At 41.0% G+C, this 17369-nt stretch overlaps 1 protein-coding gene across 5 annotated transcripts in view; it reads left to right on the top strand.

Moving 5' to 3' along the window:
• cnot2 (CCR4-NOT transcription complex, subunit 2) overlaps positions 1 to 17369 on the top strand; it is a 139118-nt gene that overhangs the window by 83393 nt on the left and 38356 nt on the right. For all 5 annotated transcript variants that reach the window (XM_070900211.1, XM_070900210.1, XM_070900213.1 and 2 more), the window contains 3 exons: positions 2893 to 3075; positions 5310 to 5389; positions 6533 to 6658. In XM_070900211.1, coding sequence (XP_070756312.1) covers positions 2893 to 3075; positions 5310 to 5389; positions 6533 to 6658 — 389 coding nt within the window. The remainder of the gene's footprint in view (positions 1 to 2892; positions 3076 to 5309; positions 5390 to 6532; positions 6659 to 17369) is intronic.

The following is a 17369-nucleotide window of genomic DNA, read 5'->3' as shown; positions in this document are numbered from 1 at the left end:
GCACCTAAACGGGCATCATTTCAGGTGTAACTTCCACAGGAAATTTCACTCTCCATTGTGCTTTTTTAATCTGTCTTAATAGCTCTGTTTCTGACTTGTTTTAATGGAATAAATACTTCTGTTGAAACCTCATTTAAGGTCAAGAAGGGAAGCTAGATATGCAATTCCTTTTAATCTCTGTGATATACGTTCAAGTTTGATCCAGATGGATCGGAGAAGATGAAAGTCAGTTCCCTGACAGTTATACGAGAATAGTTTGCAAAACCCTGTTATGCATAAATGCACAACATTAAAATGATGTATAAATTGGCAATCTTGCTCAGAGAGGCCACGGACATCCTTAATGCAGCAAATGAAAATAATATACTGCGTAGCAGGGATAGTTTTACTTAAATAATAAGAACTTAAAAAAAAAAAATAATGTGAGTGGGGCACTCAAAATATGTTTACCAGTATCTTTAATTTGATTTATTTCACAAAGATAAGTACCGATTAGGGAGATTATTCAAACCTATAGCTCATCCTTCCATTGAAAGGTATGGTTCTACTTCTAGCTGCCCTTTGAAGATTGCAGTTTTTGACTCCACAATTCTATTTGGAAGATCATTACAGGTGTTAATGATTGCTTCCTGGCATCATTCCTAAATTTGCCTCTTACTAGTTAGTATATATGGCCTCTTGTCGTACAATTGTGGTTTAATTTGAAATAATGTCAAGGACTAATATACCTATATGATTTCTATTAGAGATGGCTTATTGGAAAAGTTTGAGAAATGAAATGGTTATTTTGTATTTGTTCATTCTGGTGGGTTTGTGTTCTGAGAGATGAGAGTCCATGGGAGGAGCTTGCAGACAGGCTAAAGGGACTTGAGTTGGACTGTTCGATGTTGGAGCTAAAAGGGTGCACAAAAAAAGCAAGATAATTTCTAGGACATAAGAACATAAGAAATAGGAGCAGGAGTAGGCCTTACGGCCCCTCGAGCCTGCTCTGCCATTTAATACGATCATGGCTAATACGATCATGGACTCAGGTCCACTTCCCTGCCTGCTCTCCATAACTCCTTAATCCCTTATCGTTTAAGAAACTGTCTATTTCTATCTTAAATTTATTCAATGTCCCAGCTTCCACAGCTCTCTGAGACAGCAAATTACACAGATCCACAAGCCTCAGAGAAGAAATTTCTCCTCATCTTAGTTTTAAATGGGCAGCTCCTTATTCTAAGATTATGCCCTCTAGTTCGAGTCTCCCCTATCAGTGGAAACATCCTCTTTGCATCCACCTTGTCAAGCCCCCTTATAATCTTATACGTTTCGATAAGATCACCTCTCATTCTTCTGAATTCCAATGAGTAGAGGCCCAATCTACTCAACCCTTCCTCATAAATCAACCCCCTCATCCCCGGAATCAACCTAGTGAACCTTCTCTGAACTACCTCCAAAGCAAGTATATCCTTTCGTAAATATGGAAACCAAAACTGCACGCAGTATTCCAGGTGTGGCTCACCAATACTCTGTGTAACTGTAGCAAGACTTCCCTGCTTTTATAGTCCATCCCCTTTGCAATAAAGGCCAAGATTCCATTGGCCTTCCTAATCACTTGTTGCCCCTGCATACTAACCTTTTGTGTTTCATGCACAAGTACCCCCAGGTGTACTGCAGCACTTCGCAATCTTTCTCCATTTAAATAATAACTTGCTCTTTGATTTTTTTTCTGCCAAAGTGCATGACCTCACACTTTCCGACATTATACTCCCATCTGCCAAATTTTTGCCCACTCATTTAGCCTGTCTGTCATTTTTGCAGATTTTTTGTGTCCTCCTCACACATTGCTTTTCCTCCCATCTTTGTATCGTCAGCAAACTTGGCTACGTTACACTCGGTCCCTTCCTCAAAGTCGTTAATATAGATTGTAAATAGTTGGGGTCCCAGCACTGATCCCTGCGGGACCCCACTGGTTACTGATTGCCAACCCTAGATTGAACCAATTATCCCGACTCGCTGTTTGTTGTTCGTTAACCAATCCTCTATCATGCTAATATATTACCCCCAACCCCGTGAACTTTTATCATGTGCAGTAACCTTTTATGTGGCACCTTGTCAAATGCCTTTTGGAAGCCCAAATACACTACATCCACTGGTTTCCCTTTATCTACCCTGTTCGTTACATCCTCAAAGAATTCTAGCAAATTTGTCAAACATGACTTCCCCATCATAAATCTAACCTGACTCTGCCTGACAGAATTTTGCTTTTCCAAATGTCCTGCTACTGCTTCTTTAATAATGGACTCCAACATCTTCCCAACCACAGATGTTAGGCTAACTGGTCTATAGTTTCCTGCTTTTTGTTGGCCTCCTTTTTTTAAATAGAAGCATTACATTTGCAGTTTTACAATCTGCTGGGGCCTCCCTAGAATCCAGGGAATTTTGATAAATTACAACCAATACATCCACAATCCCTGCCGCAATTTCTCTTAAGACCCTAGGATGCAAGCCATCAGGTCCAGGGGATTTATCCACCTTTGCTCCCATTATCTTAGTGATTGTGATTGTGTTAAGTTTCTCCCCATTTGTTTGTAATAAATGTGAACCTGGTAAACATTCTAAGAGAGTCAGCAGAAATTGTATGGCATGCTTTATTTTCCACGGTGTATTTTCCCCTGTCTCTACAATCTGTTCCAAGTGCATTTAATAATATGTAATTTGTTATATTAATATGCAAAAAGTTGGAAGAGTATCATCTTTCACATTGGTAGTCATGGAGTAAAAACTGCTCAGCTTGTGCTTCACCTGTTTTATGTGCCTGTGCGAAAGATGGCAATCTTATTCCAATACTTAACCTTTTAATTTGTATGACGTACATAGCAACAATTTAATATTTGCTGTTTTTAACAGGAGCATTTTGCCTATGAATCCCAGGAATATGATGAATCATTCCCAGGTTGGCCAAGGGATTGGAATTCCAGGGAGGACAAATAGCATGAGCAGCTCTGGTTTAGGCAGTCCAAACAGAAGCTCACCTAGCATAATATGTATGCCAAAGCAGCAGCCGTCTCGGCAGCCTTTTACAGTGAGCAGGTAAGCTCAGTGTTTCACCTTTGAGGATGATGGAAAATAGTAATAATCAAATGTCCTTTTATTATATTAAACTAAAACGCTAAACAGATTTGAATTTCACTATTGGTTGCTAATGCATACGTGCAATAGCCTTCTGGAAGGACTCAGTTGATCAAAGACCCACTAATATCACAAGGTACAGCTATATCATATATAGTATATCTTTCTTTAAAATAACAATATAACAACAGCGATTGGAACTATTGAAGACCAAAATGTCCCGAGTAAACAAATAACACCAGCAAGATCTCACTTCTGTAGCATTCTGGTTAGTAGCTTACCAATGTTGTTGTCATTTGCAGCCAATATTTGTATAATATATACAAGGCATGTTGTTTCTCTGTAACATGCACTGAGCAAAACTTGATATAATTGCATTTCAAATCATTATTTGATCCCAGGAGCCCACTGAATGCTACTGTCCACCTTACCACTTCCTCTTGGCTTTTGGGGGAAAACACTCGATGAAAAAAAATAAAACCCACACTTCACAGATGCATTATTACAATAACAAAAATATAAGTTGAAGTGTTTCAAAGACTTAATACATCTTTGAGGTAATAATCATACTTTTCAAAGTAATAGACTAATTTTAAGTATATTTTAAAGTACAGTTCTAATGATTGGACAAAATACATTATTCTATATAACATACAGAGCCAAGTAAATAAAAATGACAACATCTAGAACATGATTTTTAAAATAATGGTCATATTTCTATATAGCACCTCGATGTACTTGGGGGAAATTATGTAGCCTTTTTTAAGCTTTGAATATGTTAAATATCACTGGTATTTCTGCCTTGAGTTTGCTGTGAAGCTTTGAGGAACCACTGATTTGATTTTGAAAAGTTTTACTTTGAATGCTCTGAATGCTTTAAAAAACAGTGTAAACTGAAGAAAACAAAAAAAACCAAAAAAAATATACATTTAAAAAAAAAGAAATGACACAACTATTCAGCAAAGTTAATCTTTTGAGCATTAGAGCTGTTCCTGGGGAAAATGTAAGAAGAAAAATGTTCTACTCCCATCTATTAATTGAACATCCATGTTAGTTATGTTTTACTTCAGAGTCCTGACCTGAGCTTGCAAATTTTTTCCCCAATAAGTTCACAGCAGAATCCCATTGACATAATAGGCAGATTTGCATAAATGTCATAACTACTATCTTGAATACTAACTATTCAAATTGACAAAGCCAGATCAACAACCAACAACATTGAATATGAGTAGTCAAGAAACTGATTTACTTAATAAAAGCTTCATCTCGTGGAAAGGAACTTGTTCATAACATCACTTTATTTTCCTCCCCTCCCCCCACCCACCCAGCGAAAGGAGTGCAAATCAAAATGAGAGGTTTAGAGGATATTTAATAATAACTAATTGAAAGTGAGATTGAATTTCTTTCTCTAAAATTTGAGACCCATTCCTGGCTACAGTGTGTGCTTTGCCTGAATCCTGCTGTTAACTGCAGACATACTAATAGTAATACATTGTTTATGGTTTCCCTTTTGTCTCTGGAACAAAATTGATAAAATGTTAAGATTTATTTCAAAGGGAGCAAATGGCTTACTGGGTCTTTTCTCTGCCCTCCTTTACAATTACAAATGAATATTAAAATGTAGTTTATCTAGAGACTAGTGTTGGTTTCTGAGAATATCAGTTTTACACAATGAACTTTATAACTGGATTTTTGACTGATCTTTGAAAAAAAATGTTCAAATAATTGCTGAAGTGAAAATATCTGAATTGCATTGCTGTGAAAGTGGTCTTATGTAATTTTGAAAAAAGCTGCACAGATGTTGCCTTACATTGCATACCAGGATTGACCTCCATTTCCAGTAGATTGAACCAGTGAAGGGTGATGGGTGCAATAACATTGGAGTAAGATGCGTTGCATTATTTTTGTTATGTTGGTGGTATTTATGTACTATTTGTTAGTAGACTTTGAGCATTTTGCACTAATTTATCTCTCAGATTTATATATTTGTATGACGGTGTTCATTTATGAAGGGGATGTGAAAATGTTCACTAAGTTTTTATCTGTAAAGTTTCACTTCTTGATGTCTCTTATGTTCTGAAATTGTATACTTAATATTGATTTCAGTATCCAACCAAATAGAAGACTACATTTACTGATAAAATGTTACCGAATGTAAAGCATTTTTAATTTAATAGTTGTCACTTGTTTCACAGTATGTCCGGATTTGGGATGAACAGGAATCAGGCTTTTGGGATTAATAATTCACTTTCAAGTAACATTTTCAATGGCACAGGTAAATCTGTTTGGTTGATTGACAAAATTCTGCTATTAGCTTTATGCCATATTTTAGACTTTCATGTATGCACAGGTTTAATTGAGTTACATCTTTTTAATTCCATGGCTCAGGACATAAACTACTATTTGTGATGGTTATCAATAGGATATGTAGGCCTGGAATGGCGCAATTGGCCATTAGTTAAGCCATTTCATGTCCCGAACTACCCGTTGCAAATTTGTTCCAAAATGTCCTGGTAAAGTAATGTGAACACACTGCTGTAAACATAATGCCGAATCATTCTTAGTTGCAGATTTTTTTTACCATTTATTTAGAAGGTGACATTAGTAATTTAAGTTACCTAAAATGTCTTGAGATTAAACAAACCGTGCCGTGAAATGGGTCCATGTTTATCACATGAGAAACCGGATCAAAAAAGTACAGTTTTGAGGTGGTTATGTTCCACGTCCCAAGAGCACCTTAAATATGTCTGGCGGCATTTTAATCCATCCCTAGCAGCCGCCTTAAAAGGCATTAGGCCCCATGTATATGCTTATGAGTGATCCCATGCATTTTTAAATATCCACTCTCTGAAATTGGTCAGCAAGTGACCAGAGCATGCACTGGGAATGCTCCATTCAGTTTCCTCATTCTTTGAGGCTGAACCTCATTCTTCACGTCCTTCTGCCAAGTAGCGTTTTTTTTTAACTCGCCTTAATATGGACTTTTACCAGTGTTTGATGATCGCATACCACAATTAATTAGCTTTTATAATTACGGACACCGGTTTATGCATTATGTAAAATTTTCGGGGAGATTGGAATCCACAAATCTGTCCATCTCTCTGTGAAAACTGCAAGTCAGTGGCCTTAATAATTACTGTTCTATGAATCTTCATCGATAAACTGCCACATTCTCTATTTGTGTTGCAGACATGTGACTGCATAAATCAAATACAGTTTTTAATTTGTTTTAATGCATTTTTAAAATACGAATGGTGCAATGATAACAAAAGATTGTACATTGTATGTAGATCATGTTGTCACCAGATAACAATAAATAGGTATATGTAAAAAACACTTTGTAAAATCTTTTATTTAACTTGTTTTAATGTGAATACTATTAAGTCAGCACTGTTGATTCAATTTGTTTTTGTTTTAGATGGAAGTGAAAATGTTACAGGGTTAGACCTCTCAGAATTTCCAGTACTAGCAGATAGAACCAGAAGGGAAGGAAGTGGCAATCCTACTCCACTAATAAATCCGTTGGCGGGAAGGACTCCTTATGGTGAGAAACCTTTCTTAACTCTGTTTTAATTGTATTTTTCTTGCTTTAAAGAGGGAGTCTTGCACATAGTACCCCATTGAATCTGAACTTCTGAACTACTGGTAAATGCACTTCACGCTGAGTTATACAAAGAAGAAAGGTGCCAGATTCAGTCATTGGTCTGTGATGAGTTGGTAAATTTTGGATAGACTGGAAGTGGTGGTGGTAGTACAATTATCCACCCTAATCACGGACTAAGAGAGGGAATCTTGGCAGGACTCTTGCTCCCGAGTGGTATCCAGCTGGAAATGCATCCATATGGGATGTATTGTGAGGAGTTCTATGGTTGAGTTGTGAACTCTGGTGCAATACTAATCCATGTAGATAGACCGAGACGATTTCAGGTTTGATACATGGTTGATGCTAAGTTGGTTGATTTCAACCAGCTAGTAGAGGAGGTACTAAAAGTGGCGTTGAGCTAGGGAGGGGAAAACATAAGTTGAGGCTTTCACTCCTGATTATTGGCCAGTCTTTCATGCTTGAAAGTGTGGACATAGTGTGAGCCAGAAGGGGATTCTACTGTGATGCTTCTATAGTTAAATGAATCTACAGTAAACATGAGCAAGCTCCACATGAAGAATGGCTTGGCAAGGCTGCCAATATCTATGGATCCGTACCTCTGCATGAATCGTAGACTTTGAGAGAAAAGAAATAATGGAAGAAAATTACTGTTCTTCCCTGACCAAGAATTTGGGCAGGAAAATTGCTTTCCAGCTTTTACCAATGGCACTATTGAACTGGCTGTTTTTGGACACCACGAAACAGTCCAAGGTCATTCATTTTCCTTCCCCATCGATGGAAGCAATGCATAGGCTCTGTTGCTCTTCAGTTTGCAAAGCTGTAGTAAGGAACTTGGAATCTGATAAATTACAGGTACAGATCTGTGTCCTATTTGTTAGTTGGAGAAAAAAACATATCCTGGTGCCCAAAGAATTACGATTTAACTTTACATTCTTTTTGTTTTTGCCCATTACCTAAATTCTCAATATTGTTTTAAAGGTAAGTTTTGAAGAACTCATTGAGGAAACAATGCACCTGAAAATGAGGTGCCAACCTGGTGACGCTACAGCACAGGATCATATGCATGCTAATAGCAAAAGCAGCATGCTATAGACAGAGCTAAGTGATCCTACAACCAACGGATCAGGTCAAAGCTTTGGCACATTTATTCATGAATAGTGATGAACAATTAAACAACAAATGAGAGGCAACCGCTCTGAGGATGGGTGGAGCCCTGCACGTGAGTTCGAAAGACGAGGCTGAAGCGTTTGCAACCATTTTCAGGCAGAAGTGCCAAGTGGATGATCCTTCTCGGCCTTCTCCTCAGGTCCCCACCATCACAGATGCCAGTCTTCAGCCAATTCGATTCACTCGATGTCATTTCTTGATACCACAGAGTGCACTGGACACGGTAAAGGCTACAGACCCTGATAACCTCTCAGCTGTAGTGCTGAAAACCTTTGGTCTAGAACTAGCCACACTCCTAGCTAAGCTGTTCCAGTACAGCTGCAACACTGGTATCTACCTGACAATGTGGAAAATTGCCTAAGTATGTCTTGTCCACAAAAAGCAGGACAAATCCAACTTGGTAATTACCACCATATGAACCTACTCCCAATTGTTAGCAAAATAATGAAAGGAATCGCAAATAGTGCTGCCAAGTGTCAAGTCAATTATTCATGTTGCTATATTCTGTACTTGTAGATTTCGACGGATTCATTAACTGGTATTAGAAATGACAATGGTTTCAAAATGAAAGCTGTTGTATATAGAAGAACTCCACCAGGCTGAGTACTGTGAACTAAACTTAGTGTGATCTTGGTCTTTATTACAACTCCAGAGTGCCTAAACAACATGGCAGCCAACCTTTTATACTGGCCCTGCACGTGTGTGCTGGTGACCATTAGGACTCCCAACAGTCACGCCCTCTGGTGGCAAGTATTACATAGTTACAAACATAACAAAAGCTACTGAAATTCTATCCTTAGGCTTGTGTGGAGCAATGACCTGCTCACTGATGCTTAGTTTGGATTTTGCCGGAACCACCCAGCCCCAGACCTCGTTACAGCCTTGGCACAAACATAGACGCAAGAGCTGAATTCCAGAGGTGAGGTGAAAGTGACTTCCCTTAATATCAAAGCAGCATTCAAGCAAGTGTGGCACCAAGGGGTCCCAGTAAAAATGAAGTCAATAGGGACTCGCTGGAAATCTCCAGTGGTTGGAGTCATACTTGGCACAAAAGAGATTGGTTGTAGCTGTTGGAGGACAATCACCTTAGCCCCAGAACATCATTGCAGGAGTTGCTCAGGCCAGTGTCCTTGGCTCAACAATCGTCATCAATGACCACCTCTCTATTATAGGGTCAGAAGTGGGGTTGTTTGCCGTGTTTGGCTCCATTCGCAATTCCTCAGATAATGAAGCAGTCCATGCCTGCATGCAGAAATGCCTCAACAACATCCAGGCTTGGTTTCATAAGTGACCCAGTAGTATTTGTGCCACACAAGTGCCAGGCAATGACCATCTCCAACAAGAGAGAGTCTAACCACCTCCCCATGACATTCAATAATATTGCCATCGCCAAGTCCCCCACCATCAACATCCTGGGAATCACCATTGACCGCAAACTCAACTGGACCAATTACCTAAATGCCATGGTTATTAGAGCAGGTCAGAGGCTAGATATTCTGCAAAAGCCTCCATCACCTAGAAGATACATCAGGAATATGATGAAATGTTCTCCACGAGACTCTATAGGTGCAACTGCAACAAGCTTGCAGGGAACATTAAGACGGATTGCAAAAGTTTCTATAGATATGTAAAGAGAAAAAGGTTAGTAAAGACAAATGTAGGTCCCCTGCAGTCAGAATCAGGGGAAGTCATAACGGGGAACAAAGAAATGGCGGACCAATTGAACAAGTACTTTGGTTCGGTATTCACTAAGGACGACACAAATAACCTTCCGGATATAAAATGGGTCAGAGGGTCTAGTAAGGAGGAGGAACTGAGGGAAATCCCTATTAGTCGGGAAATTGTGTTGGGGAAATTGATGGCATTGAAGGCCGATAAATCCCCAGGGCCTGATGGACTGCATCCCAGAGTACTTAAGGAGGTGGCCTTGGAAATAGCGGATGCATTGACAGTCATTTTCCAACATTCCATTAACTCTGGATCAGTTTCTATCGAGTGGAGGGTAGCCAATGTAGCCCCACTTTTTAAAAAAGGAGGGAGAGAGAAAACAGGGAATTATAGACCGGTCAGCCTGACATCGGCAGTGGGTAAAATGATGGAATCAATTATTAAGGATGTCATAGCAGCGCATTTGGAAAGAGGTGACATGATAGGTCCAAGTCAGCATGGATTTGTGAAAGGGAAATCATGCTTGACAAATCTTCTGGAATTTTTTGAGGATGTTTCCAGTAGAGTGGACAAGGGAGAACCAGTTGATGTGATATATTTGGACTTTCAGAAGGCTTTCGACAAAATCCCACACAAGAAATTAATGTGCAAAGTTAAAGCACTTGGGATTGGGGGTAGTGTGCTGACATGGATTCAGAACTGGTTGTCAGACAGGAAGCAAAGAGTAGGAGTAAATGGGGACTTTTCAGAATGGCAGGCAGTGACTAGTGGGGTACCGCAAGGTTCTGTGTTGGGGCCCCAGCTGTTTACACTGTACATTAATGATTTAGACGAGGAGATTAAATGTAGTATCTCCAAATTTGCAAATGACACTAAGTTGGGTGGCAGTGTGAGCTGCGAGGAGGATGCTATGAGGCTGCAGAGCGACTTGGATAGGTTAGGTGAGTGGGCAAATGCATGGCAGATGAAGTATAATGTGGATAAATGTGAGGTTATCCACTTTGGTGGTAAAAACAGAGAGACAGACTATTATCTGAATGGTGACAGATTAGGAAAAGGGGAGTTGCAAAGAGACCTGGGTGTCATGGTACATCAGTCATTGAAGGTTGGCATGCAGGTACAGCAGGCGGTTAAGAAAGCAAATTGCATGTTGGCCTTCATAGCGAGGGGATTTGAGTACAGGGGCAGGGAGGTGTTGCTGCAGTTGTACAGGGCCTTGGTGAGGCCACACCTGGAGTATTGTGTACAGTTTTGGTCTCCTAACCTGAGGAAGGACATTCTTGCTATTGAGGGAATGCAGCGAAGGTTCACCAGAGTGATTCCCGGGATGGCGGGACTGACCTATCAAGAAAGACTGGATCAACTGGGCTTGTATTCACTGGAGTTCAGAAGAATGAGAGGGGACCTCATAGGAACGTTTAAAATTCTGATGGGGTTAGACAGGTTAGATGCAGGAAGAATGTTCCCAATGTTGGGGAAGTCCAGAACCAGGGGTCACAGTGTAAGGATAAGGGGTAAGCCATTTAGGACCGAGATGAGGAGAAACTTCTTCACCCAGAGAGTGGTGAACCTGTGGAATTCTCTACCACAGAAAGTTGTTGAGGCCAATTCACTAAATATATTCAAAAAGGAATTAGATGAAGTCCTTACTACTAGGGGGATCAAGGGGTATGGTGAGAAAGCAGGAATGGGGTACTGAAGTTGCATGTTCAGCCATGAACTCATTGAATGGCGGTGCAGGCTAGAAGGGCCGAATGGCCTACTCCTGCACCTATTTTCTATGTTTCTATAACATTCAAGAAGCTTGATGCCATTCGGGGCACATCAATTCACTAGATTGGCAGTTCATCCACTAACCTAAATATCCAATCACACCACCATTGGTGTACCGTGGGTGCAGTGTGCACTATTCACGGGATGCACTGGAGCAAGTCGCTTAGGCATCTTTGGCGCAATCTCCCAAACATGCGACCGCCACCATCTGGAAGGATATGGACAGCAGGCACATGGGAACGCATCACCTCCCAAGAAACACACCATCTCGACTTGGATGTGTATCGCCACTGGCTCAAAATCCTGGAACTCCCTGCCTAACAGCATTGTGGGAGCCTTCACAACATAGACTGCAACAGTTCAAGAAGGCCCACCACCACCTTTCCTGACCAAATAGGAATGGGTAATAAATGCCAGCCTTGCTGGTGAGACCCAATTCCCAAGAATAAATAATTTTTAAAAATTGTGAAGAGTTACTAAGCCCAAATGTGAGACCTAACTGAACCCGACAGTACCTTGAAGTTGCTGAAGCACCATAGGCAATGCTGCTGTTTGCTGATTATTTAGTTTGTTTACGCTATTAGGCTCAGTAACACTTCCAGTGACTTTGCCTCTATAATATCATTGGCATTCACTAGTCGAACAAAATTATTCAAATAATTGAAACTTGGTTAAAAGTTAGACTATTCTCTTTTTCAGTAGAAATGCTGATAGCAAGACTCCCTGTTTAAAGAATGCCATTAACGAAAGAGTACCTGGTTTTATTTTTGACAATTAAGTATTAAAGATTTTAGGAGTAAAATTGCATTTCTAAAGAGGATAAAATCACAGTGAATTGAGGAGACTTTTGAGGTGGTGACACATGATCTTCCCCAATCTGTACTATGACGGTTATTTTGTTTTCTTTTATTACTACCACAGTTCCCGAACAAATTGCTTCTGATCCATATTCGGAGAAACAGATGGCCTATTAAGGGACAGGCTTACAGTATTCTCCTTGCAGATAGCAAAACCTGGCTGTTTGATCAAGGCATCCATTGTTACGGGTGATTCCCCTTTTAAAGCTGTGTAACACCGATTGAAAGGGATTGTATTACAGGCCATGTTCTGTCAGTCAGCATCTGAGACATGGCAAATTAATTGGAGAGCTGAATAACCTTGTGCTTCAAGTCTAAGCGAGGTGTAGATTTTATTTTTATTGCAAAGTTGGGGAAAACGATAGCTGAATTTAGATCCATCCATAGACTTAAGAAACACAATAAATTTCTCAAGAAAGAAACGTTCAAAATGGCCATTCTGTCAGTCGTCTTACAGCATTATCAGCATTATGTCCAAGGGGCTGACTAGCATTCATCATCTCCAGTATGTGTACTTTCAAATTGCCACTTGAGGAGTGCCACTGGGGAACTAGCTTTGCTTTTATATTGAAGACAAATTATATAATTACAGGGTATTACCTTTGCATTATTCTTCCTGAGACCAAGACTTTTACAAAGACCCCGCCAGCAATAGCATCACATGTCTGGCTCCGGGGCTTACATATGTATCCTTTTCTAGTCAATTGACTCACCTGAGGTTGTGCACAGTGAACCTGTTATAGTATCTGATAGCTTAAACATTTGCTTACTTGGGAACTGGGGTAAGGCATAGTTGTATAGCTGTCAGGGTAACCATGCACATTGTAATCAGGCTTCTATACAGAACAAGTAAGAATGAACTACAAGATTGATTCAAGGCTCCTGCAGTTTCAGCCTTGACTCAGTACTCTCACCTCTGACTTAGAAAGTTATGGATTCAAGCCTCAATCCAGAGACTTGAGCATCGAATCTAGGCTGACACTTCATTGGCTCAGATTTTGAGGTGGGTAATGACAGCGAACTGTCAGCTAAACGCAGAAATCCTGAAGTTACAGTGAGTTATTCACTGCTCTGACAAAGGCTGCGCCATGGGCCAGCCCATAGCCGGCAATCAGTGGAACTAACAAAAACTTGGGCTTTTCCGTGTTAGTATCATTGTTCAATACTCCATTAAAGGTTAAGCCTTGTTGGAATAGGTGTAGCTGGGGTTTTAACAACCTATTGACTGCTAAACAAACATTTCAGCCATGAAAATCTAATTTTTATATTTGTGGAGTGTCATATTTCTCCATTATGATGAAAATTAAAAAATTTTAAAAGCTTTTAAAGTTTGTTCATATTTCAGCTTCTCATAGAACCATAGAATGGTTACATCACAGAAGGAGGCCATTTGCCCTGTTGAGCCTGTGCCAGCTCTCTGCAAGGGCACCCTGCCCCCGCTCTTTTCCCATAGCCCTACAATTATTTTTCCTTTCGATATTTATCCAATTCCCTTTTGAAAGCCACAATAGAGACTTCCTCCACCATCCTTTCAGGCAATGCATTCCAAATCCTAACCACTCGCTGCATAAAAAAGTTTTTCCTGACTAAGAGTCACAGATCCAAAATGTTAACTCTGTTTCTCTCCACAGATGCTACCTGACCTGCTGAGGTTTCCAGCATTTTTTGTATTTATTTCATCATAACTTCTTTCTTTTGAACTTTCTGCCTCAATTTATGAAGCCCAGTATCCCATATGTTTTTTAACCGCTTTCTCAACCTGCCCAGCCACCTTCAACGATTTGTGCACATATACCCCGACGTCTCTCTGTTCGTGCACCCCCTTTAGGATTGTACCCTTTAGTTTATATTGCCTCTCCTTTTTCTTCTGACCAAAATGTATCACTTTGCTGCATTAAATTTCATCTGGCACGTGTCCACCATCCTGTCGGTCTGTCTTGAAATATATCATTGTCCTCATCACTGTTCACTATGCTTCCAAATTTTGTCACCTGCAACATTTTTAATTGTGCCCTGTACTCCCAAGTCCAAGTCATTAATATATATCCAGAAAAGCAGTGGTCCTAGTACCGACCCCTGGGAAACACCATTGTATACCTTCCTCCAGTCCAAAAAAACAACTGTTTGTTTCCTGTCACTTAGCCAATTTTGTATCCATGCTGCCACTGTCCCTTTTATTCCATGGGTTTCAACTTTGCTGGCAAGTCTATTATATGGCAGCAAACGCCTTTTGGAAGTCCATATACACCACGCCAACCGTATTGCCCTCATCAACCCTCTCTTTTACCTCATCAGAAAGCTCAATCAAGTTAGTTAAGCATAAACACAATTTGCTTTTAACAATTCTGTGCTGGCTTTCCTTAATTAATCCACACTTGTCCAAGCGACTGTTAACGTTGTCTCTGATTATCATTTCCGAAAGTTTCTACCTTATAGAAACATAGAAAATAGGTGCAGGAGTAGGCCATTCGGCCCTTCGAGCCTGCACCACCATTCAATAAGATCATGGCTGATCATTCCCTCAATACCCCTTTCCTGCTTTCTCTCCATACCCTTGATCCCTTTAGCCATAAGAGCCATATCTAACTCCCTCTTGAATATATCCAATGAACTGGCATCAACAACTCTCTGCGACAGGGAATTCCACAGGTTAACAACTCTGAGTGAAGAAGTTTCTCCTCTTCTCAGTCCTAAATGGCCTACCACTTTTCCTAAGACTGTGTCCCCTGTTTCTGGACTTCCCCAACATCGGGAACATTCTTCCCGCATCTAACCTGTCCCGTCCCGTCAGAATCTTATATGTTTCTATGAGATCCCCTCTCATCCTTCTAAACTCCAATGTTATAAAGACCCAGTTGATCCAGTCTCTCCTCATATGTCAGTCCAGCCATCCCAGAAATCAGTCTGGTGAACCTTCGCTGCACTCCCTCAATAGCAAGAACGTCCTTCCTCAGATTAGGAGACCAAAACTGAACACACTATTCCAGGTGAGGCCTCACCAAGGGCCTGTACAACTGCAGTAAGACCTCCCTGCTCCTATACTCAAATCCCCTAGCTGTGAAGGACAACATACCATTTGCCGCCTTCACCGCCTGCTGTAACTTTCAATAACTGATGAACCATGACACCCAGGTCTCGCTGCACCTCCCCTTTTCCTAATCTGCCACCATTCAGATAATATTCTGTTGAACAGATTCCCGTTTGTTCTGTAATTTAGCTCTACTCCAGCGGGGAGCTTGCCGAGGGTGAGATGGAGCATTGCAGCAAGGAGGATTGAGAAGAGCGTTGGTGCGATGACACAGCCTTGCTTGACCCCAGTCCGAACGTGGAATGGATCTGTGGTGGATCCGTTTGTCAGCATGTCATCGTGGAGCAGGCGGAGAATGCTGACAAACCTTTGAGGGCAGCCGAACCTTAGGAGGATGCTCCATAATCCCTCACGGTTGACAGTGTCAAAGGATTTTGTGAGCGTGAAGGCGGCCATGTACAAGGGTTGGTGCTGTTCCCTGCATTTCTCTTGTATCTGCCGCGTGGTGAAGATCGTGTCCATTGTGCCCCTTAATGGGCGGAATCCACATTTCGACTCTGGGAGGAGTTCTTTAGCCACAGGAAGAAGGCGATTCAGGAGGATTCTTGCAATGACTTTCCCAGTAGTCGACTGCAGGGAAATTCCTCTGTAGTTACCGCAGTCGGACTTGTCCCCTTTCTTGAAGATGGTCACAATTAGAAGGAGGCGGAGCGGCAGTCAGGAGTTCGTTGGTGAGGCCTACAAAAGGCACAGCAGGGAGTCCGGGGAGCAGCGTTGAGGAGGAGGCGGCGCAGCAGTCAGGAGTTCGCTGGTGAGGCCTACAAAAGGCACAGCAGGGAGTCCGGGGAACAGCGTCGAGGAGGAGGCGGACCGGGAATTCGTTGGTGAGGCCAGCCGGTGCAGCTCAATAATTATCCCCATGTGAGAGTCCCAATCTTTATTTTGCTCTCTGTAACATTTTGTAAAAGTGCAGATAAAAACTGCATTTCATTCCCTGGTTTGCTGTCTGAGAATTCTTCAGTGTGATTGGCTGTTTAGACAGCTTGTTGACGTTACTGCAGCACCTTGCTGGAGATTCCCATTACACTGCGCTACAATGAACTGCACGTTGCGAAAGACAAATTTGCAGCTTTCTTCAAGGACAATGGCGAACGCCTTAGCTTCACCGCTGACAGCAAATTGCTGGCCAATGTATTACCGAGGAGATGCTATCTTTCGGATGATGTATTAAACTGGGGCCCCATCTGCCCTCTCTCATGGATGTAAAAGAGCCCATGGCACAATTCAAAGAGGAGCAGGGGAGTTCTCCCTGTGCTCTGGCAAAGGACTCCAAGGGTTGAGTTACGAGGAGAGATTACACAAATTAGGATTGTATTCCCTAGAATTTAAAAGGTTAAGGGATGATCTGATCAAAGTTTTCAAGATATTAAGGGGAACAGGTAGGGTAGATAGAGAGAAACTATTTCTGCTGGTTGGGGATTCTAGGACTAGGGAGCATGATCTTAAAAATTAGAACCAGATCGTTCAGGGGTGAAATTAGGAAACACTTCGACACACAAAGGGTGATGGAAGTTTGGAACTCTTTTCCAAAATTGATGCTAGATCAATTGTTAATTTTAAATCTGAGATTGATAGATTTTTGTTAACCAAAGGTATTAAGGGATATGGGCCAAAGACAGGTATATGGAGTTAGGTCGCAGATCAGCCATGATCTCATTAAATGGCGGAACAGGATCGAGGGGCTAAATAGCCTACACCCTGTTCCTATGTTTCAATTTGTCCTTCAACCAATTTCTCAAACAGTAATTAGTTATTTATCATATTGCATTTTGTGGGACCTCGTGCACAAATTGGCTGCTTCATTTCCCTATATTACAACAGTGACTACCCTGCAAAAGTACCTAATTGGCTGTGAAGATCTGTGAAACGTCCTGAGGTTGTGAAAGGCGCTATTTAAATCCAAGTGCATTCTTCTTAAAAATCAGTTTCATATCTTTACACCATGTAACTCATTGCATTACAATTCTACCTAAGAATACTGAAATTTATCATTGCCATTATCTTTGTTGTCTCATGGCAGAAACCTCTCTAATGGTGAGGCAGCAGACTCTCTAATGGTGGATGTGCCATTACATAAAATTTTTCCCCCATTTTGATT

Source organism: Pristiophorus japonicus, chromosome 15 (assembly GCF_044704955.1).
Source record: "Pristiophorus japonicus isolate sPriJap1 chromosome 15, sPriJap1.hap1, whole genome shotgun sequence".
NCBI classification, from domain to species: Eukaryota; Metazoa; Chordata; class Chondrichthyes; family Pristiophoridae; genus Pristiophorus; species Pristiophorus japonicus.
Note: the sequence above shows the minus strand (reverse complement) of the source record. Positions and strands in the feature narration are given on the sequence as shown.